The sequence below is a fragment of the Malaya genurostris genome, chromosome 3, assembly GCF_030247185.1.
Source record: "Malaya genurostris strain Urasoe2022 chromosome 3, Malgen_1.1, whole genome shotgun sequence".
NCBI classification, from domain to species: domain Eukaryota; kingdom Metazoa; phylum Arthropoda; class Insecta; order Diptera; family Culicidae; genus Malaya; species Malaya genurostris.
Window position 1 is genome coordinate 150,030,761 of NC_080572.1, and position 24,884 is coordinate 150,055,644.

Here is a 24,884-nt window from a genome sequence, read left to right on the forward strand (position 1 = left end):
ATCTTGTTTGAGATTGAAGCTCAACTATCCTTTCGAAGTTGTTAATAACCAGGGTATTCAGTACCTCACATCTTATTAGCAGTCGCGACGAAAGCTCCCAAAAACGAACCTTCAACAGAAGAACTCCCGCCAGAACTTCAAGACTCATTGTATGTGTCGAGTGCATGCAGCCTAAAGCAATTCGCAAACAACAATACTGAATTCGCTCAAGTTTGATAATATGAGAGTTTGTAGCGGAACAAAAGCAAACGCATCCATATTCCATCACTGAATGTATCGTTGTCTGATACAATTTTATTAGATCTTCCGGATGAGCATCCCACTATAATCATTTTATTGTTCCTTGTTGGCATTTTGTTATCAGATACCTAATATGTCCTACCCACGTGCATTTGGAATCAAACCACACCCCGAGGTATTTGAAAGTCAAAACCTGTTGGATCATTCTTTCCATCTTATGGAGCTAAAGCTGCGCGGGATCATGCTTTCTTGAAAAGACGACCAGCTCTGTTTTCTCCGCAGAGAATTCGACACCCAGATGAACGCCCAATCGGACAAGTTATCTAAGGTATCTTGCAATGGTTTTTGCAGATCAATAGCTTTGGGTCCAGTAACTGAAACCATGCCATCATCTGCCAATTGTCTTAGTGTACATGGGGTTACTAGACAGCTGTCAATGTCGTTTACATAGAAATTATGCAGGAGCGGACTGAGGCATGAGCCTTGCGGGAGACCCATGTAGCTAATTCTGATTGTTGATAAATCGCAATGTGAAAAATACATGCACTTCTCTGACAAAAGGTTGTGCAAATAATTATTAATGCTCCTTTAATGTCTAAAAATACAGATGCCATTTGTTGGTTTTGAGCGAAGGCAATTTGGATGTCAGACGAAAGTAATGCAAGGCAATCATTCGTCCCTTTATTTCTACGGAAACCAAACTAAGTATCTTACAACAAACCGCTCGTCTCGACCCAAGTGTCGAGACGTCGTAGAATATATTTTTCGAATAATTTTCTGATGCAGGACAACATTGCAATGGGTCTATATGAGTTGTGATTGGAAGCTGGTTTCCCCGGCTTTTGAATGGCGATAACTTTCACTTGCCTCCAGTCAGGTGGGACAATATTTTGCTCAAGAAACTTGTTGAACAATTCCAACAAACGTCTTTTTGCAATGTCTGGCAGATACTTCACCAAGTTGAATTTAATTCTGTCCAACCCTGGAGCGTTATTGTTACAAGACATGAGTGCTATGGAAAATTCCATCATTGAAAAGGGGCTATCAATGGAACCATCATTTTGAGAAGACTCTCTAATAATGCTATGCGTAGGAATAGAATCTGGACGAACTTTCCTCGCAAAATCAAATATCCATCGATTCGAGTATTCCTCACTCTCATTTCCTACGTTACGATTCCTCATTCGTCTGGCCGTTTTTCAAAGAGTGCTCATTGAGGTTTCTCTTGACAAATCTTCGACAAAATGTCTCCAATAGTTACATTTCTTGGCCCGAAGTATGCTCTTATACTTGGTTTATAAAGCCGAATTGAAGTCGAGCGAAGAGATAAATCTAATGAACTTGGACGTGCAGGAGGTCTTGGAATCCGTGTCATGCTACCCATATTTAATACCGTCATGCTAAAATTGTCGAAAATATTATATATTAAAGATGATCTGCTATCATTGTAAACGGAACCCCACATCATTCCGTGCGAATTGAAATCTCCCAGAATCAATCGTGGAGCAGGGAGGGCTTCGACCATTTCATCAAGCTGTCGTTATCCAGCTCTTGGAGGAATATATACCGAAGCAATGCAAATGTCCTTTCCTTTAATGTTTATTTGACAAGCAACAACTTCTATACTAGAAGTCGAAGGAATGTTTAATCTATAAAAGGAATAACATTTCTAAATTCCTAAAAGCACTTCACCATACGGAGAGTATCTATCGAGACATAATGTTAAAGTCATTAAAACTTAAGACTATGTTTGATGTAAGCCATGTTTCGCACAAAGCAAATACATCACATTTTTGACTATGCAACAAATCCTTAAATGAATCATGTTTTGGCATGATGCTTCGATAATTCCACTGCAGGACAGTGATTGAATCATTTGCGGCGGATGATAAATTATCCATCAAATGATACAAAACGTGAGAGATCTAACCATTGAGCTGATAACTGTTTCAAAAAAGTTCTAGCTTTTAGGAGGAATGCCGTTATGATGGTCTTTAGAGGTTCAGAAATATTGAATGCTGCCAAAATCCATTTTACAATTTCCGAAAACTTGGCTGTGAAACGGAGCCCACTGAATTATTGTCTTTTCTTATGTTAGTTTCTGGATTGGTTTGTGAATTTGATAAACCAAATGGCACAGTTTTTGGTTTTAAATTAAGCTTTTTATATTTAGTCAGATTCCTCTGGCTCCGCAAGATTTGATAAACCGTTTCCGGTTTTCAAAGGTAGGACATAAATGATCGTTTTAAGCATTTCTGCATATGTGCGCTTAGACCATGCTTTTAAAGAATGCTTCATTCTGTCTTTACGCAACTTAAATGCAGCGCATACTGAAATGTCATCATGGGGACTCTCCCCACAATAAACACATTTTTCAATATCTTTATCGCCAAGATTATCCTTATGAGGCCCTTCACATTTTATGCATTTAGATTTATTACTACAAAGAGTAGCTGTTTGTCTGAATTTTTACAGTTCGTTCAATTCATAACATGCGGTACGAAAAGCCGAACAGGAAGACGAATTTCGCAGATCCGGCAAATGTTACTCGAAACGAATCTGAGGGACGATAAGACTTAATTCCATCGTCCATAGATGCTGAGTATAATTGCTTGCACTCGAGTATCTTAACTCCCTCAAGCATGGAGTTTTTAAAACGACCAACTCCATTTTTAAATAAATCATCGGATGTCAGACTTGCTTCAGTCACACCACCGTCAATTTCCACCTCCTTCGATGGAATGTAAACTCTAAATTCAACAGCACATAATTTACAAGTTACAATATTGTTTGCCTGTTTGAAATTGTCAACATAAAGTAGAATTTTATTTCTAGTAACTTAATAGATTTCTACAACTTTTGAAAAATGTGATGTCAATTCCTTTGTAATTCGCATCAAATTTAACTCCTTTTCTTTTTTTCGAAAATAGACTATCCATGGCCCAGTGGTACCCTCTGAATAATGTTTAGCCCTTGGAGAATTTAAGATTTTACTAGTATCCGGAATCGAATTCGGATGATCTTCCATGAGATCATCCATTACATTAACTGTTTTTTTTTGTAAATTTATAATATCAAAATTAAAACCTATGTATAGTAAAATTGCAGTTATAAGAGAATTAAAAAAAATTAAATCTACCTTGTTGCTGTTGTCTCTGTTCCTCTATCGTAAAGAACGACGTGAAGCTCATCCAACTATTTCCAATTGGCAGTCTTCTGCTGTTTCCAATTGGCAGTCTTCTGTCGTTTTCTGCTATCTCAATTGTTCTGCCGTCGTTGTGGTCACCACTGAACTTGATGCCCGTACCTGACCGCAGGTACAGTGCTGTTGCTCTTGGTGGCGATCAAATGTGATCCTTGCAGTGCTACACTCACGATATATGTCGTCTCTTTCGATCCTACGCAGCGTACAAATTCTGGTACATGGTAGATCAGCACTGGGTTGCCTAAGGACCTCTGTGCCTTTGCACCCCTTCGTCTTCGCACTTTATGCGTGGCACCTCTGTGACTCGTCACTTCTATGCGCTCGCACATCTGTGTCTCTACACCTCTTCATATGAACGGGATGGGCTTCGTTACTAGCTTTCCAGTCTGGAAACGCCTCGAATATTGCCTTGGCTATTAGCACCAGCAGTTTTAACTACCTGCAACTGTTAACTTTTCGAAGGAAACCAAGGGTTTGTTTGCACAATAACTAGTACAACATACAGAATGAAACAGTGCTTTGCTCGCGTAGGTCATCCTTAAGAAAACGAAGTGGGTTCACTATTATATGTATTTCCAGCACCGAAATCCGAGAACCAATATAATCGAAGTCGGTTCGAACTGCCACCAACTAACATAATGTACAAACCCTACCAATATTCAAACTTCATGCGATTTTGCCATCGTACTCTGAACGACGGCTTCAAATTTTGCTGAATTCGAAAATATGCAGTATTTTTTGGCAGGACCATAAAATCTTTCATTTGACCCTAAGATTGGGAATATTGGTACTGCAAACTCTGAGAAATCGGTCAAACCATCGCTGAGAAAAATGAGTGAGATCCATTTTGGAATACATGACAACTATTTCTGGTGCTTCCGGAACAAAGACCGGGAACCAGGATAGTCGGAATCGGTTTGTTTAGTTGCCTACCGATATTGGCTATCGATCTGTGTAGTTTAGAGTCCAGTTTATAAAATTTTTTACGTCTTTTGTTTTGCCGACTTAAGTGAAGGTGTGCCATATTTAACACACTTTACCCTATAGCTTCGGAACCGAAAGTCAGATCCGGATGACATACAGGAATTCCGTATGGGACCGTGAGACCTCTCATTTGAATTTAAGTTTGTCAAAATCGGTTCAGCCATCTCCGAGAAAACCTAATGAGATTATTTGTCACATATACACACATACATACACACACAGACAGACATTGCTCAGCTCGATGAACTGAGTCGAAAAGTATATGACACTTAGCCCTCCGGTAATAATTAGTCGATTTATCAAGTGATTGAAAGGCAAAAAGGTAAAAAGAGTTGCTGAGAATACAACTGGCTTCCGCATGTTAACCAATGCGCGTCTTCTTTGTTTTGTCGACCTTCCGGTTATTCGATCCCTTTTTGCCTTTCTCATATAGAAAGGTTATGCAATTACTGTGAAAACCGACTTTTGAATCGAGACCCAAAGGTCCGAGTGTCATGTACCATTGGACTCAGTTCGTCGAGTACACAAAATGTTTGTATGTGTGTATGTGTGTGTATGTATGTAAGTAACATTTTCGGCACTCACTTTTCTTGGAGGTTACTGAACCGATTTTCATGAACTTAGATGTAAATAAAAGGTCTTGTAACCTCACACAAAGTTCCTGAATTTTATTCGAATCCTACTTCCGCTTTCGGAATTACAGGGTGATATGTGCAAAAAAAAGTACGGGTGTGTAATGTCAGAGACATAACTGGATGTCGTGAATACGAATATGACACGCTTTATTTATGCTTCCGAATTCGAATTAATAGTTGATCGATTGTTTGAATTGTGCAACTTTCCCCTCTTTCATCACTAGAAATTTAAACGATGCGCCTAGGCTAAATTACAAATTAGTTACATTATACATTCTGAAATGCAATTAAATATTATGAAATAAGCAGTATAGTTCTTTATAATAAAAAAATGGTGGCTCTGAAAATAACTTTTTATGAAAGCGTTCGTAATGAAGAGTGACGAGTTGAGTTAGTTCAGCACGCAGACTCTGAATTCTAAACCCATATTCCAGAAATAAGCTCTAAAACTTGAAGACGATTTTTCGCCATGACTACCAGAATGGGTTGTATAGAGTACAGTAAAGTAAATTTCCGCATAATTCTTTAGGAGTATTTTTATGGTTCTAAAAAGAACCGAATAGAAGAAGTCTGGAATAAAGAACTGGAACCTGAGTTCAAGAACTAAATTTAGAACCAATAACAGACTTAGAGTTTCAATTCTAGAACTGCAATTTCGAAACTCAAATCAGTTCCGGAATACAGTTCCAGAATCCAGTTTCAGCACGCAGGCTCTGAATTCTAAACCTCGCTACGACTACCGAAATCAAATGAGAGTTGTGACCTGAGCGGTTACGGTTTTAACCACGCACAAGGTGCACTCTCCGTCGCTGCTGGTTTAACTCCCGCGATGGCAGTCTTCTCGCCTTGATGGCCAGCAAGCGAATGAGCGTTGCGACCTGAGCGTTTGAGGTTTTAACCACGCAGAAGGTGCACTTTCCGTCGCTGCTGGTTGAAGGTTTAACTCCCACGACTTCTGCTACCATCGAATGCACGAAAAGAAATGATCGATTTTCACCACGGTTTCCCTTTTATACGCATTCAGTTGAAGATATGTGCCTGACTACCTCAAAATCGTCGTCCTTGCGCGAAAAGCCAAGCGAAAGTAAAGAGTTTTCCGCATTATTTTAAAATTTGGAGAAAACTTGATTTTTGAGTTGTTTGTGGTTATCTCACACTGTTCAAAATATTATCCTAAACTACTGATCATATTTTTGATGGAATGGTGAAAGAATTATGTTGCTATTATTAATACAAGTCGAGATAATCACGATTAAGTTCTGCCCATTCTTCCGTATGGCTAATTTTGAAAAGGCACCCCATAGTGAAGTAAGTCGTATTCACGACAAAATGAAAATAAGTGCACCTACTTTTCTTAGAGACGGCTGAATCGATTCTCACAAACTTAGTTTCAAATTAAAGGTATAATTGTCATAAGCAAAGTTGCTGAATTTTATTTTGATCCAACTTCCGGTTCCGGAGTTACAGGGTGATTAGTGTAAAAATTCTTATTTTAGCTTGCTTCCTCACTTTATCAGAGATGGCGTGACCAATTTCAACAAACTTAGATACAAATGAAAGGTCTCATCGCCCATATAAAACATTCAAATTTCATTCATAATCCGACTTACTGTTCCGGAATTCTATGGTGAAGTGTTTTTAAGATTGGATACCGTCACTCGAAGCGGCGAAACAATACACGTAAAAAAAATTCTTCATTTGTCTCGAATCTATTCAAATCGATAGCCACTGTCAATAGACAGTCAATCAACCCGATGTTATGCTGGTTCTCGGCTTCTGATTCCGGAAGCACTGGAAATAAAAAGTTTATAAATTTGCCTCAAAACTTTTCCAATCAGTAGACGGTCAAACATTAATTTGGCTTTCCTTGTTCTTGGGGTTTTGATGAACGACCGAAGATTGTAGTCAAAGACTCCAAAATGGATCCCAGTCGCTTTCCTCGAACCAACTTATACTGGTTCAAAGATTCCGGTTTCGGAAGTACCTCTTTTCGTCTCCGCAGATGGCATAACCGACCTGAGTACTGTTTCGCTCTGTAAGTTATACTAGTTTATGGACAAACCTTTTTGTTTTTTTTTAAGAATCAAAAAATATTATTGTGAAGAATACCGCACATTTATACATGAGAACCAACCAACCTTCAAAAGATACGTGTATAAATTTGACAGCTGTCTGATTATTAGTTTGTGAGATATTGCATTTTGAGTGAAGCTACTTTTGTTATTGTGAAAAAAAATGGAAAAAAATGATTTTCGTGTGTTGATGAAACACTACTTTTTGATGAAAAAAAGTGCCGCCGATACTAAAAAATGGCTTGATGAGTGTTATCCAGACTCTGCACCGGGCGAAGCAACAATTCGTAAGTGGTTTGCAAAATTTCGTACTGGTCATATGAGCACCGAAGACGATGAACGCAGTGGACGTCCAAAAGAGGCTGTTACTGATGAAAACGTGAAAAAAATCCACAAAATGATTTTCAATGACACCCTAAAGGAACGTGTTGGACATTTTTTTTTTGTTTCAATTATAGAGGCTTTAACATTAATGTCATTCGCCTCTTCGGGCCAGAAAATCTTTCTGACCCTATGCGCGGGGTTGGGAATCGAACCCAGGCGGGCGGCGTGAAAGGCATCGAATTACCCATCACGCTATACCCGTCCCGTGTTGGACATATTATTCACGAATATTTGGATATGAGAAAGCTTTGTGCAAAATATGTGCCGCGTGAGCTCACAATCGATCAAAAACAACAACGAATTGATGATTCTGAGCAGTGGTTGGAGCTGTTATATCGAAATAAAACCGATGTTGTCGTGAATACGACTTACTTTACTATGGGGCGCCTTTTCAAAATTTACCCTCTGAGAGAGTGATAAGTTTTTGATCGTGAATATCTCCTGTTGTATCTAATGAATCAACATAATTCATGCAACATGCACATGATCACAATTTTATGATAAAATTTTCTGTTCTGTGACATATTCTCAAATAGTTCAAAATTTAACTTTTCTGAAATGTTTGGTATAAACGAGTATCAAAGAAGATAATTCATAAGGCGCGTTTGCCTTTCTCGTATTTTGAAAGCTCATAGCTCAGTGATCTGTGGAAGGATTTATATAATCTAACTACCAATAGAATCGAAAATTTTCAACTTGAACGTGTATTGCAACAACATTGAAGTTTTTCAATAGTAAACTATTGAAAAACCTGTTTGATTTAACCCATGACAGCACCAGCCAATCAGAACGCGAGATGTCTGCATCTATACAAGAGCATCCATATAAAAGTTGAGTGGTTCATTTTTCCTACCATTTGCTGAGCATCTGTTCCCGAAACAAAACACACGAGAGCAACATCGTGGACCTGTCGTCTCACTGTTTCCCGTTCTGCGTACAGGAAAGGAATTCTAACAAAGGTGATGTGAGAAATAGCGTCTTTTAAGTTAAAGCAGCTACTCTGAACGTTTGGGACGCTGTCAGCACGATGACAGCGAAAACCGGGTGAAAGTAAGCCGAGAATTCCAGCAAGCAAGGCCCATTCAAATAGCACTTTTAAGTGCTAAAAATAATCATAAAGAACTAGTTGAATTTTGTCGCTTTCCTACCATTTTTCGAGCAACTGTTGCCGAAACAAGGCACAAACGAGCAGTTAAATTAATTTGCACCGTCACTAACACATTCAATTACGAACGGCAATGCGAAAGTAGAAGTGATGATGTTGAATACATCTTTATACTAGTATACAAATATGCCGTGCGAAAGAGTTGCCACGTACAGATCAATATGTATTTTTTTGTCGTGAATTCTTTAGTATGGGGCGCTTTTTGATCGTGATAACGTGGTAACGACTTACTTTACTATGGGGCGCCTTTTCAAAATTTACCCTCTGAGAGAGTGATAAGTTTTTGATCGTGAGTATCTCATGTTATATCTAATGAATCAACATAATTCTTGCTACACGCCATCGGAAATATGATCACAATTTTATAATAAAATTTTCTGTTCTGTGACATATTCTCAAATAGTTCAAAATTTAACTTTTCTGAAATGTTTGGTATAAACGAGTATCATAGAAGATAATTCATAAGGCGCGTTTGCCTTTCTCGTATTTTGAAAGCTCATAGCTCAGTGATCTGTAGAAGGATTTATATAATCTAACTACCAATAGAATCGAAAATTTTTAACTTGAACGTGTATTGCAACAACATTGAAGTTTTTCAATAGTACACTATTGAAAAACCTGTTTGATTTAACCCATGAAAGCACCAGCCAATCAGAACGCGAGATGTCTGAATCTATACAAGAGCATTCATATAAAAGTTGAGTGGTTCATTTTTCCTGCCATTTGCTGAGCAACTGTTCCCGAAACAAGACACGCAAGAGCAACATCGAGGACCTGTCGTCCCACTGTTTCCCGATCTGAATGCACGAGACACCGTCAGCACAATGACACCGAAAATCGGTAAAAAAAAGGCAGCCAAAAAGTCCAGCAAGGCCCATTGCTGAAACAAGACACACACGAGAACCATATCAGATCTCAATATTTCCTACCAAAAGATTCATCAAGATGGAAGCTAAATTAATTTACACCGTCACTAACACATTCAATTACGAGCGGCAATGCGAAAGCGAAAGTGATGATTTTGAACACATCTTTATACTAGTATACAAATATGCCGTGCGAAACAGAGTTGAACAAATGAAAGAGATGAACAAATGTTTCCACTTGATTTGCGCATTCTATTTTCCAGGCGTATCAGAACTGGCACAACTTAAAGCAATCCTAAATATTTCTTTATCACAGTGATGTGATCATCCTGAAAAGGACGGGGTTTTCAACTCCTCATCGTTACGGATGGCCAGCTGCAGATGGCGAGGGATGATTTTCGTTTTCTTGTTGTCACGGGCAGCATTACCGGCCAATTCCAACACTTCGGCAGCCAAGTACTCCATCACTGCCGCCAGATAGACCGATGCATCGGCACCGACACGCTCTGCGTAGTTTCCCTTTCGGAACAGACGATGGATTTTGCCAACTGGGAACTACAGACCAGCACGGTTCTAGCGAGACTTTGCCTTGCCCTTAACTCTTCCTCCTGTGAGTGTGTTTCTGCGTGAAAATTCCACAAGATGTTGTTAACTGCTCGATAGCCAATTCAGTATTACCGGCTGCTGCTATACTAACTCTCTCTTTTATATCGTCTCACTGTTTCCCGTTCTGCGAAGGGGAGGTCCCTACACCCTTACCAGTAGCAGGTATAAAAGGAAATGTGATGTGAGAAATAGCGTCATTCTGTGCTGTACTTTTCGTGAGTTCAGACGTATTCAAAATTGTTAGAAAACTTTTGGTTTGTTGCGTTTATCGCAGTCGTCGTGTTCTTTCCCCATAATGGGTAAATCGCGTAACAGATCCGGTGAGGATCTGGATCCTGCTAAAAAGCCGAAGAAAAACGAACAAAAAACAGCAGCTGATCAGCTACTGCGCAGTAACAAATTCGCCAGCTTACCAGTTGACGCTGATGACTCTACCGAGGAAGCAATTGAAAAGAAAGAGAAAATGCCTCCCTTTTACGTAAGGGGCTTTCCGCCAACGTTAAGGACAGACTTAAACACGCTTATTAATCTTGGCCTAAAAGCAACTATTCGTCTTTGCACCGATGGATACAAAATTTCAGTTCCTGCGCTGAATTATTACAGGGCAGTTGAAAATTACCTTCAACAAGTTCATGCTGAATACTTTACGCATGACATCGCATCAAGCAAGCCATTTAAAGTGGTAATTCGTGGACTTCCAGAAATGCTCGAGGAGGAGCTGAAGAAGGCGCTGACAGCAGCTAATCTTAAACCCATTGCCGTTTACAAAATGAAGCGGCACGATACGAAAACGAAATATCGGGACCAGTTGTATCTAGTGCATCTAGAAAGAGGTTCCACCTCAATGAAGGACTTGAAAAATATCCGATACTTGTTCAATATCGTTATTGAATGGGATCGTTACAAACCAGCCCACAGAGAGGTAACACAGTGTGCTAACTGTCTTCTCTACGGGCATGGTGCAAAAAACTGCCACATGGAGAGTCGCTGTGCTAAATGTGGAGAGAATCATACATCGAATAGTTGCATTGACGAATCGGATACATCATTATCCTGTGTAAATTGTGGAGGAGATCACCCGTCAACGAGTCGGTCTTGTCCCAAACGAGCCCAATTCATTGAATTTCGCAAAAAAGTTAACCAGCCAAGGCAACAGCAGAAAAAGAAACAACCACAATTGGACCTAAACTCTTTAATTGGATTCCCACATCTTCCTGGGCAACAAGATACCACTTCAAACACTTCTCCACCTGGCTTCTGGGGAAGCAGACCCGGCAATGGGCAACATCATCCAGGATGTACTACAAGTGGACCACCAACTGATGGTCTGCCGCAAGTTATCAATCAACTGACATCTCTGGTAACTGAGATGCAAAAAATGTTAATGCAAATGATGCAATTTTTTATGAAATTTAATGTTCACGCTCAACATCCTTAATTGGAACACCAACTCCGTGGTGAAGAAAAAGCTGGAACTCATCGATTTCCTGCTGACCAACTCAATAGATATTGCATTTCTCTCAGAAACACATCTGGAGCCAAACGTGAACTTCGGACTGCCGCATCATTCCGTCATTAGACTAGATCGAATCAGCAATCGAAAGGGTGGTGACGTTGCCATTGCTATCAAGAGAGGGTTGGCATATAAGTTGTTGCCTGACTTTCGCCTTTCATTAATCGAAGCCGTTGGAATTGAGCTCTCCTCACCTGATGGTCCCATCATCTTAATCGCAGTGTACTGTCCAGTTCAATGCAAAGAATCGGATGCCAGTGTTACTAAGTTCAAAAACGACATCCACAAGCCTACTCGTTGGACTGGCAAATTTGTACTAGTAGGTGATCTAAACGCTCGTCATTCGTTGTGGGGAAATTCCAAGTGCAACAAAAACGGATCAATACTAGCAGACGACCTTCAGACAGGACACTATGTGCTTTTCCACCCAGAATCGCTCACATTTTTCTCGTCAGCTGGTGTCGGGTCAACCCTCGACATCACTTTAACCAACATCGCGGACTGCTATACCACACCTCGTACAACGACGGAATTATCATCTGATCATTTGCCGGTGGTGTTCGAACTCAACCACACAAGTAGTCAACGAGAACAACATTGTCGACGAAACTATCATCGAGCTGATTGGATTCAGCGGAAGCAGTACGTCGAGAACCTGGTGATAGAACAACATCCTCTCACGACGACGGAAGAAATTGTTAACGTGCTACAGGCTCTTACTGACAGCATCAGCGAAGCAGAACGACGATTTATACCATCAACTCCGATCACAAGTAAGTTCACCAATATAGATGACGAAACCAAGCGCATTATTTCCCTCCGAAACTGTATCAGGCGACAGTTCCAGCGTACAGGAAACATGGCTAGAAAAGTTCTTTTCAAAAAATTAAACAAAATCATAGCCACTCGTGTAGAAAAATTAAAAAATAGACAGTTCTCCAAAGATTTGAAAAATTTACCGAACCACTCTAGGCCCTTCTGGCGATTAACAAAAATACTAAAAACAAAACCCAAACCAATTCCACCTCTTAAAATTGATAACCAAGTTCTAATAACCGCATACGAAAAAGCAAATTCCATTTCAAATCATTTAATGGCATCACATAAATTAGGGCAAGATATTGTTAGTCCGATGGAAGCTTCTGTGTTTGATAGCGTGTATCAGTTAAGCAACGAGATCTGTGTCCTACCAGAGGATCAAAAAATAACGGTTGATGAGCTTGTTCATGCTATCAAAACCACAAAGAATATGAAGGCACCGGGTTTTGATGGTATCTTCAATATAGTTCTGAAAAATATGGGACCAAAAGTGCACTCACAGCTGGTAAATGTTTTCAATCGTTGTTTGCAACTTGGCTACTTTCCTACGCTCTGGAAAATATCCAAAGTGGTTCCGATTCATAAACATGGCAAGGCCCCCACGAGTCCATCAAGCTACCGTCCGATCAGTTTACTTTCTTCAATAAGTAAGCTGTTCGAAAAACTTATATACACCAGACTACTGGCGCATTCTGATCGGAATGATATCATTCCAAAAGAGACGCGTTTGCCTTTCTCGTATTTTGAAAGCTCATAGCTCTGTGATCTGTGGAAGGATTTATATAATCTAACTACAAAAGAATCGAAATTTTTCAATTTAAACGTGTATAGCAAAAGCATTGAAGTATTTCAATAGTACACTATTGAAAAACCTGTCTCATTTGATCCATGTCAACACCAGCCAATCAGAACGCGTTCTCAGGACGAGAACAAAATATCTGCTGCTGTACAACAAATTGTTCGAGAAAAATGTTACGAAAAGTGGTGAATATCGTAGTGAGTTCCTCAATTTGGTCCTTCTGAATGCTAGAAGCGAATCCCAACAGCATATTGATAGTTTCTTTCAATAAATTATGCAAATCCGAAATGAAATAATCGACATTAAAACTCTGTGTGCGGCTATGTTTATAGCCGTTAGGACCGCCCATTAGTGAAAAAGCTACAAACGAAATCACATAAAAGGAAATCTCTTAACAAAAATTGAATCAGTTTGGAATCTATCGCCACTGGGAGCAGATGTGTTTTGTGTCGTCTGCACAGCTAGTTTCGCTTTCGACAAGAGCGATTACGTCACAGCTGCCAGTTATTAACATTGGGGAAAAAAACAACGGTGGAGAGCTTTACACAATATCAGCCGTTCTAATGGCTCTAAAAGTTTTCTAAAGAACTATTAGAATTAGTTGTTCGCAAATCGAAGGTAATTATCCTCAGTTTAGTGCAAATCAAGGACAGTTTGCTTAGATTTGTGCACTTTTCGCTGTGTGAAATTCACAGTAATCGAGATCAAGTGAAGCCTTTTTTTTGCGAAATATGTTCCAGAGTTTAATGTCGTAGAGAATTACGCAATTTGACCCTTCTGAATGCTGGAAACGAATCCCTACAGCATATTGATAGTTTCTTTCAAAAAATTATGGAAATCCAGCAGATGTGTTTTGTGTCGTCTGCACAGCTAGTTTCGCTTACGGTGGAGAGCATTACACAATATCAGCCGTTCTAATGGCTCTAAAAGTTTTCTAAAGAACTATTACAATTTGTGTTTCGCAAATCGAAGGTAATTATCCTCAGTTTAGTGCAAATCAAGAACAGTTTGCTTAGATTTGTGCACTTTTCGCTGTGTGGAATTCACAGTAATCGAGATCAAGTGAAGCCTTCTTTGTTTTTGCAAAAAATGTTCCAGAGTTTAAAGTCGTAGAGAATTACACAATTTGACCCTTCTGAATGCTGGAAACGAATCCCTATAGCATATTGATAGTTTCTTTCTATAAATTATGCAAATCCGATATGAAATAATCGACATTAAAATTCTGTATGCTGCTATTTTTATAGCCGTTAGGACCGCCCATTAGTGAAAAAGCTATAAACGAAATCACATAAAAGGAAATCTCTTAACAAAAATTGAATCGATTGGTTATCTAACACTCGATGTGGATAGACGAATAACCTACTACGACTAATTTCGATTTTGTTTTATTTTTTATTCGCAGTTTCTACCTACCCAAGCTATGGGTAAAACGCGCCATAGATCCGAGAAGGATCCAAAGGATGCTAAGCGTCTGAAGCCAAGTGATTTACAGGTAAACGATCGTTTGCTGAGTAAAAACCAATATGCTGATCTGCCAGTTGATGTTGAAGAGGAACTGCAGAAAAAGGAATAAAATGCCGCCTTTCTACCTGAAGGGCTTCCCACCAACTCTACGCTCGGATTTCAACACACTGATCAACAATGGACTACAGGCAACAATCCGTTTATGTACTGAAGGCTACAAAATAACTGTTCCGGCTTTGAACCACTACAAAGGAGTGGAATGTTATCTGAAGCAGACAAAAGCGGAATACTTCACACACGATATTGCCGCCAACAAACCTATGAAGGTTGTACATCGAGGACTACCCGATATGATGGAAGCCGAACTAAAGCATGCACTGTCGGAGGCTGGACTAAAGCCTATGATGGTGTTCAAAATGAAACGACATAATACGGACAAAAAGTTTAGAGATCAACTGTACCTGATTCATCTGGAGAAGGGCTCCATCACCATAAGTCAACTGAAAACGATTAAATCAGTTTTTGCAATGACTGAGCGGAAATATATATTGGAGAAGCCAAGTGAAAGAAAAACTAACAGAAAAGATGAATTTTTTGGAAAAAGATACGCTCAGAGACAGGACTCGAACCTGCGTTCTTATGCATTCCGTGCATACGCGCTACCATTTAGCCACTCTGACCTTGCTTTAGCCACACTAAAACTCACAGACATAGTAGCAACGTACATCGAACATGGTCTACATCCTGGCCGTCACCCGACCGATACCTTATATCTAAACATCTTCTCTGTCCATCAAACACTAGTCCTCTCGCTTTATACCTATTTCTCCGATCAAAATTATACCTATTTCTCCGATTAAATCGTTATTTCACATAATCATCGAATGGCAAAAGTATAAACCGGTACATCGGGATGTCACACAGTGCACGAACTGTTTCAACTACGGCCATGAAACGAGGAATTGCCACATGAAAAGTCGGTGCGGGAAATGTGCCGAATCACACAATACCAACGATTGCCTACTAGATGACATCGCTGTAAAATGTGTGAACTGTGATGGCGACCATCCATCTACTAGCAAATCGTGTCCCAAACGTGCTGAGTTCACAAAAATTCGACAACAGGCGTCCCGTAAACAATCAACGCGCAAGAATGTTCCACAGAAGGATGAAATTATTTTCCCACGGCTCCCACCGAAGAGGGATATTCCGAATTTGCCTCCACTTCCTCGCAGCAATCCAAAGACTTCAGCCGCTGGATCTCAAAAAGAATCTTCCTCAAGAATCCCTCCTGGATGGGGCAATAATCAACCACAAGCAAAGGATGACTCTGGTGATTTATTCTCTGCTGAACAACTGATCGTCATTTTTGAAACAATGACAACAAAACTACGAAACTGCAGAACGCAGTTAGATCAAATCAACGCCTTAGGCAAATTCATCATCGAATATGCAATATAATGAGTTGGTTATAGTAAATTGGAATACTTGCTCACTCAGCAGCAAAACTGCTGAATTGTCCGACTTTCTTCAAGAGAAGAATGCCGATATTGCTATTTTAACTGAAACTCATCTTAAACCTGAAATTTCTATTTTTATTTCCAATTACAGGATTCACAGGCTCGACAGGACAACTACCAGAGGAGGGGGAATTGCCATTGCCATTAAACGATCCATTCAGCATAGGCTTATGTCAGCCTTTAAATTGTAACTAATAGAAGCCATCGGAATTGAGATTACAACGACGATGGGACTCATCATCATCATTGCAGCGTACTGCCCCAAACAAACCAATCTTCGAGATGGTACGTGTGCATTATTGGAGCGAGATCTGGCTATGCTCACTCGACGACAGAACAAATTCTTAATTGCTGGGGACCTGAACGCACGACATGAGCTGTGGGGAAACAGAAGACAGAATCGAAACGGATTCGTACTTGCCGAAGATTACGAAGCTGGACAATACAACATCCTCGCTCCGGATCAACCAACGCGACTTTCCAGATCTGGAGTTCATTCCATTTTGGATATATTCATCAGCAACATCGCCATAGACAGCTCTCCGGTTGTCTTCAACGAGCTCTCTTCTGACCACTTTCCAGTAATATTGACGTTGGGATCTTCACCAGAAACAGTGCCTTTTCAACCACGGAGGAACTATTATCGCACCGTTTGGGTCCAATTTCAACAAATCGCCGACCAACTTATTAATATCGATTTGCCACTTGATTCCCCGATGGAAATCGATGCAGTCCTATCTTCCTTCCAGCATTCAATCACAGTCGCTCGTGATAGGACGGTTCTAGTACAACATATGCCGAGTTCCTCTCTTCAAATTGACAGTGTCACCAAGAAACTCATCCGACTTCGAAATATCAACCGGAGACAGTATCAACGAGCTGGCATCCTAGATAGGAAGACTTCTTATAACAACTTAACTAGGATAATCCAGGAAAGAATATCTGAGCTTCGCAACAGGAACTTCCAGCTAAAGCTTCGAGAAATTCTTCCACATTCAAAGCCCTTCTGGTCCTTAACGAAGGTGCTTAAGCAAAAACCGAAGCCTATTCCTCCTCTGATGTAACCCCAGGACGCAGCTGAAGGAATACCTTTAATCACTCCAGCAGAGAAGGCAAATGCGCTAGGCCAGCAGTTTGTGTGTTCTCACAATTTAGGACTCAACATTGTTAGTCCACATGGAAGAGCCGTTGCTGATAGCGTAGCTGAGGTTGACCAATCAGACAGCTTGGTTCCTGAGGAAAGTAGAGTCACTGCGAAAGAGCTGATGGCCATTGTGAAAACATGTGACAACACATTCAACATTGAGCTGAAACATTTGAGTATTCGCTCATTTGTCTTCTTAGCTAAAAATTTTTAACAGGTGCTGGGAGCTTGGTTACTTCCCTTCAAAGTGGAAGTTAGCTAAAGTTATCCCAGTTTTAAAACCGGGGAAAGATCCTTCCCTTTCCAAGAGCTATCGGCCCATCAGCTTACTCTCTGCCCTATCCATGCTGTTTGAAAAGTCGATACAAAGGCGAATTCTTGCTTTCGCAGATGAACAGGATATATTTCTGGAAGAACAGTTTGGGTTCCGGAAAGGAAGATCCACCATCCACCAACTCACAAGGGTTAATAACGTCATTCAGCAAAACAAATCAGTGTCCAAAACGACTGCCATGGCAATATTGGATATTGAAAAGGCATTCGATAATGTGTGGCACGATGGCATGGTGTTTAAACTGCATCGGTATAATTTTCCCATGTATCTTATTAAAATTATCAAAAATTATCTTGCAGATAGAGCATTCCAGGTTTCTCTGAATAATGCACTTTCAGAAAGATTTACTATTTCTGCTGGTGTACCCCAAGGAAGTATCCTAGGTCCCATTCTATACAACATTTTTACATCAGACATCCCACCTCTTCCGGGTGGTGGTGTTCTGTCACAATTTGCTGATGATACTGCCATTCTTTACAAAGGTCGTGTCATTAATGCTCTAAAGAATAAACTACAGACAGATCTGGACGCTGTAACTGAATATTTTACAAGCTGGAAAATTGTGATCAATGCAGCAAAAACTCAGGTCATCTTGTTTCCACATTCAAGATCTCCAAAACTTGTTCCATCAGACGAATGCAGAATACGATTCGGTGATGAGGTCATTCAATGGTCCGATGAAATTATTTATCTAGGACTCACCTTTGACAGACATCTGATATTCAGGTCACATGTTGACAAAATCGTTCAAAAATGCAGCATACTCATTGGGTCTCTGTATCCGCTGATTTGTAGAACATCTAAACTTTGCCTGAAGAATCAGATGGCTGTCTATAAACAAATCATCTACCCCGCAATTGAATACGCAGTCCCTATTTGGTGGGGTTGTGCACGAACACACAAACTTAGGCTTCAGCGCATTCAATGTAAGATCTTAAAGATGATTCTAAATCTACCCCCTTGGACAAGGACTAGTGAAGTACATGAGATGGCCTCCCTGGATATACTAGAACAAAAATTGGAACAATACTGCACGAAATTTGAAGAGAGGTGCTCAATCTCTGAAATACAAATAATTCAAAATTTGTACGTATTAGGTTAGGGATAGTTATAAGTAGGTAGATATTTTATAAATAATTAAAATAAATATTATGATTAAACATTAGTATGTAAAACAAGAGTAACTAAAACACCTAATATTAATAACGAATCGTATGAACAACAAAGATGAAAGGCCAAAGGGTCAAAACACTTGTACTGTAAAATGTTGATGTAATACACAAAAATAAGATTAATAAACAGATATTTATGCAAAAAAAATGCAGAAATTGAATCAGTTTGGATTCTATCGCAGATGTGTTTTGTGTCGTCTGCACAGCTAGTTTCGCTTTCGACAAGAGCGATTACGTCACAGCTGCCAGTCATTAGCATTGGGAAAAAAAAACAACGGTGGAGAGCATTACACAATATCAGCCGTTCTAATGGCTCTAAAAGTTTTCTAAAGAACTATTAGGATTTGTTGTTCGCAAATCGAAGGTAATTATCCTCAGTTTAGTGCAAATCAAGAACAGTTTGCTTAGATTTGTGCACTTTTCGCTGTGTGAAATTCACAGTAATCGAGGTCAAGTGAAGCCTTCTTTGTTATTGCGAAAAATGTTCCAGAGTTCAATGTCGTAGAGAATAACGCAATTTGACCCTCCTGAATGCTAGAAACGAATTTCTATTGCATATTGATAGTTTCGTTCAATAATTTAGGCCTATTGTATCATTGATCAACCCAGCGAATTATTGTTTTCTTTATTGAAAGATTAACGCTACACCTACACCAACCATATCAGTATCGCACCCACGTACAACAGTTCAGCCTGGTATTAGATGACGGAAGTCAGCGGCATCCATCGGAATTCGAATTCAACTCATCACTCTCCATCACAAACGCTATCATAAAAGGTTCTTTTCAGAGCCACCATTATTTTATTATGAAGAATTTACTATACTGGTTATTTCGTAATATTTGTGTATCAGAATGATAAATTTAACTAATCTGAACTTTAGTTTAGGTGCATCGTTTCAAATTCTACATACAATTTCATACAATTGATCAACTAATTGATATTCGGAGACGTTAAGGAACATGTCAGTTGTTTTCGTATTCACGACATCCAGTTATGTCTCTGACATTACCCACCCGCCTTTTTTTCGTCGATATATAACAATGGACGAAACATGGCTCCATCACTTCACTTCGGAGTCCAATCGACAGTCAGCTGAGTGGACTGCACGCGATGAACCGAACCCAAAGCGTGGAAAGACTCAACAATCGGCCGGTAAGCCTCTGGCGTCTGTATTTTGGGATTCGCATGGTGTAATTTTCATCGACTACCTTGAAAAGGGAAAAACCATCAACAGTGACTATTATATAGCGTTACTAGAGCGTTTAAAGGACGAAATTTCAAAAAAACGGCCTCATTTGAAGAAGAAAAAAGTTTTGTTTCATCAAGACAATGCACCGTGTCACAAGTCGATGAAAACCATGCTGAAATTGAACGAATTGGGCTTCGAATTGCTCCCTCATCCACCGTATTCTCCAGATTTGGCCCCAGTGACTTTTTCCTGTTCTCAGACCTCAAGAGAATGCTCGCTGGTAAAAAACTTAGAAGCAATGAAGAGGTAATTGCTGAAACTTAGGCCTATTTTGAGGCAAAGGACAAATCGTACTACAAAAATGGTATCGAAAAGTTGGAAGATCGCTATAATCGCTGTATCGCCTCTAATGGCAATTATGTTGAATAATAAAAACGAATTTTGGCATAAAAATGTGTGTTTCTATAAACGATACGAACTTTTCAGCCGAACTGTTAGGTCTATTAAAACAGGTTTTTTACATAGGATCGAAACAAATTGTGAATTTTCAAGAAGTACTGCAAACTATATTAAATATCAATTATTGTATGGTTTTATATTGCTGGAATTTATATAAGCAACTCTTTTTAAAAGAAGGCTCTTTCACCCCGAAATAAAATTTCTGCCGAGCAAAAGATTCATCCAAGCTGACAGCTCTAAAAAAATGAAAATGACATTGAATTGATTCATGGAGAAAAAATTGAATTGTGGTTCTAATGTATTGATTATAGTTTCATACATAATACTACAATAGAGCAATACATAATTTTTATTGTTATTACAGGTTTACAAGTTGTTCTCAATTCAATTCTGCGAGCCATGGTGCCTTTATTACATATTGCTCTTCTTGTTTTGTTCGTGATTATTATATATGCAATCATAGGACTTGAGCTATTCTCAGGGAAACTACACAAATCTTGCTTCCATAATATTACAGGTATAAGTTATAGATTTGGTAAGAATTACATTTATTTAACACGAATTATTTGTGAATAGGTGAAATTATGGATGACCCTCATCCTTGTGGAGAGGATGGATTTCGATGCGAAACTATCTCATCTGATATGGTATGCCGTTTATACTGGGATGGTCCGAACTTCGGAATTACCAATTTCGATAATTTTGGTCTATCAATGCTTACTGTGTTTCAATGTGTCACATTGGAGGGATGGACCGATATGTTGTATTATGTAAGTATTGGTTTCGTTTAATCAGCGAGCTTTTAAAACCTTTTTTTCAGATACAAGATTCTATGGGTAGTGCTTGGCAATGGGTTTACTTCATATCTATGGTGATATTAGGTGCTTTCTTCGTTATGAATCTAATTCTTGGTGTTTTGAGTGGTGAGTTTTCTAAAGAAAGAACAAAAGCAAAAAATCGTGGCGATTTTCAAAAATTGCGTGAGAAGCAACAAATAGAAGAAGACTTACGAGGATATTTAGATTGGATTACACAAGCAGAAGACATAGACCCGGAAAACGAAGAAGACGCTTTACAGGATGGGAAAACTATAACAGCCATGGAAATCGATTCTACTGAACACTTGGGTGAAGAAGTAGAAATTCAACAAGAATCGTGGTTAGTAACAAAAAAGAAGAACATAGATCGTGTCAATCGAAGACTTCGCAGAGCTTGCAGGAAAGCAGTAAAATCACAAGCGTTTTATTGGCTCATAATTGTTTTAGTATTTCTTAACACCGGTGTGTTAGCAACGGAACATTACCAACAACCACGTTGGTTAGATGATTTTCAAGGTAAGAAGGGTGCATATTACTTTTGTTAACATGATCATCTATATGTACCAGTAATGAAAAATGAATTAGACTCTCATATTAACTAGGGGAAGATGTTCGGTTGCCGGTACATAACCGTAACTTTTGACAGAAAGCAGATAGCGTCAATCCGACAAATGTCATATGTGTGTAAAAGCAGCACGTTCTTTTTGTGCCGAGTTGCGAAGCAAACAGTCACTTGTACTTTTTGCTGCGTTCAAAATAACTTTTAATTACGTGAATATCAACACAAAAGTTTTTTTCTGACTTATTTTAGAGTATCATGAATTGAAGAGCATCAATCCGAAAGATGAGTGGATTGAATATTTTTGAAGTGAAATAGATCTATTTCGTGATTTAATACCGGATGCTATCAAAATTTTCGCAATAAAAGATTTTTTTTGGGAAACTTTTGAAAACAATAGTGTAATTTGATTTCCATGCGATTCTTAAGAATCAGTTGTACCAAACACAAATTGGTTTCGTTGTACGTATACTAAAAAGTAGACAACGATTTAGTCGGCTGCTCGGCCATCCATGGAAGGTGACCATCAATGCCAACTTCCATCTCTGAGCAGCCTAGATAGCCGTATAGTGTCGGTAGCGGTTTCCCAACTGACTAAGAATAACGCTACGGTCCACCTGTACCGTTGGTATAAGTCCACCAAACAAATAAGCCGTGTGGCATCCGGCGGAATTATTTTCTACCAAGAATTGATCCATTGGTTTCCTGTTCCATGTCGTGAAAGGCCACACAAATAAGAACACCTAAGTCAAGATATATTTCCGTACCGATGACTGAATGGCTGCAGGAGGTTAAATAATGCGGTCGTGGACGGAATATCTTGGGGTTTTCCCTAACTGTGTTTAGCGAACCTCTGACACAGTGAACGATTCCATTCTTCGCAACTCGTGGGATTCCAATGATTCAAACATTTAAAAAAAATCCTTACATGGTTCGCTATAGGCGATTATAAGCCAATATATTTGGTTTCTTCTTGTTATTGTACGATAAGTGCTGGAGATGGAGTGTTCATTACTTTAATTGATAATGGTTAGAGTACCACAAATCAATCAATCTCCAGCATAAAGATAAAGCTTCTATAGCTTTGGTTCAAGAAGCATATTTCCAAAAGGGAAACTTCTACGTTGGAAAATTGTTAAACTCAGTCTTTGTTGCCTTCAAAACGAACGGTATGACTGATCCATGTGAAATGCCTCGAGCATGCATACTTGCAAATAGTGGTCTCGATGTTTCTCTCTTATCAGAGCTCACAACTCGGGATATTTGCGCTGTCACAGTTAGTATGACTATTGATGGCATAGACAGGAAATATATCTATTGTTCGGCGTATTTACCGCATAACCAACCTTCGCCAAGCGATGACTTCAAAAAAGTTGTATCATACTGCTGAAAAAGTGATTTACCGCTTATAATCGGCAGTGACATGAATGCTCACCATATCTATTGGGGCAGCACAGATATAAAATCGAGAGGCTCTGATATGATGAAATTTGTGAGCAGTACAAACCTACACATAGTCAATGCAGGGAACCGTCCAACTTTTACGAGATCTGTAAGAGGGGAAGTTTGCGACGTCACTCTCTGATCAGATAGAATTGCGCATGAGTTGGTGAATCTACAAACTGGGACCTATATGAAGAGGGCTTGGCGACTAGATTTTACGGGTACCAACCAACAATTGAAACCCCAATTGATTTGGAAAATGTTGTCGACGAGACAAACTCACTCATAGTTGCAGCATATGAAAAGTCTTGTAAACTTCGGATTGTCCGAGCTACTAGAGGAACTCCTTGGTGGAATTCTGAACTTGGGCTTACAAAAATGCTCTTCGATCGTCTCTCATTCCAGGATGTATGGAGCCATCACCGACAGTTCTTCCCGTTTCTTTTTCAGGTAGTTACGATTCTTGGGCCCTTGCTCGAAGCGTTGTGACGATTGAATCGGTCAATTGGACAGTTGAAAGTTTTGCTTCGTACAAGTCTCCTGGAAAGGATGGAGTCTTCCCAGTGTTTTTGCAGAAAGGGTTTGCTATATTTCAAACATGTTTTGAAGAAAATACTTACTTTTAGTCTTGTGACAGGATAAATTCCAAGAGCTTGGCAGGAAATAATTGTCAAATTTATTCCCAAAGGCGGTCGCGACACTTATGAGGAAGCGAAGAGTCTCAGGCCTATCAGTGTTAGCTCATTTCTTCTTAAAACAGCTGAAAGCATGGTCGATCATTATATGAGGAATGTTAGTTTAGGCGTGCATCCGCCACATGGAATGCAACATGCTCACCAGCGTGGAAAGTCCACTAAAACCCTGTTACATGACGTTGTGTACAGCATTGAAAAAGCTTGCTCACAAAAGTAATCTTGTTTGGGAGTTTTTCTAGATATTGAAGGTGCCTTTGATAACGTGTCTTTCAATTCAATTCTGGAAGCAGCCCGTGGTCATGGCATACCTTCAAGTATCACAAATTGGATACACTCAATGCTTAGCAATCGACTTCTTTGTTCATCGCTTCGGCAAGCAGAGATTAGAAAGCTGAGTGTCTGTGGGTGTCCTCAAGGTGGTGTACTATTCCCACTTTTATGGAACCTAGTCGCTGATGGTTTGTTAAGGAAAGTTAATAACCATAGATTTCCAACTTATAGTTTTGCCGACGATTATCATATATTGATGACCGGTATAAGCATTAACACTCTCTTTGATTTAATGCAGCAAGCCCTGCGATCTGCTGAACAATGGTGTTGTCAGGTTGGATTATCTCTAAATCCGGCAAAACATTAATGGTGCTTTTCACTCATCGTAGGAGAATCACAGGAGCTTGTCCGTTACAGTTCTTCGGTTCAGAGGTCACTGTGGTTGATAAAGTTAAATACGTCGGAGTAATTCTTGATTTAAAACTGAGTTGATCTGCTTACATTAGCTTCAGGATTAAAAGAG

The 24,884-nt window shown here is 39.4% G+C and overlaps 1 protein-coding gene across 7 annotated transcripts in view; it reads left to right on the top strand.

Moving 5' to 3' along the window:
- The window catches only part of LOC131438683 (muscle calcium channel subunit alpha-1), a 1,458,253-nt gene that overhangs the window by 321,375 nt on the left and 1,111,994 nt on the right, over positions 1 to 24,884 (top strand). For all 7 annotated transcript variants that reach the window (XR_009230968.1, XM_058608861.1, XM_058608862.1 and 4 more), the window contains exons 5-7: positions 20,941 to 21,093; positions 21,153 to 21,346; positions 21,397 to 21,910. Coding sequence is in view for 6 of the 7 variants with exons in the window: in XM_058608861.1 (XP_058464844.1) it covers positions 20,941 to 21,093; positions 21,153 to 21,346; positions 21,397 to 21,910 (861 nt within the window). In the remaining variant the exon portion in view is untranslated. The remainder of the gene's footprint in view (positions 1 to 20,940; positions 21,094 to 21,152; positions 21,347 to 21,396; positions 21,911 to 24,884) is intronic.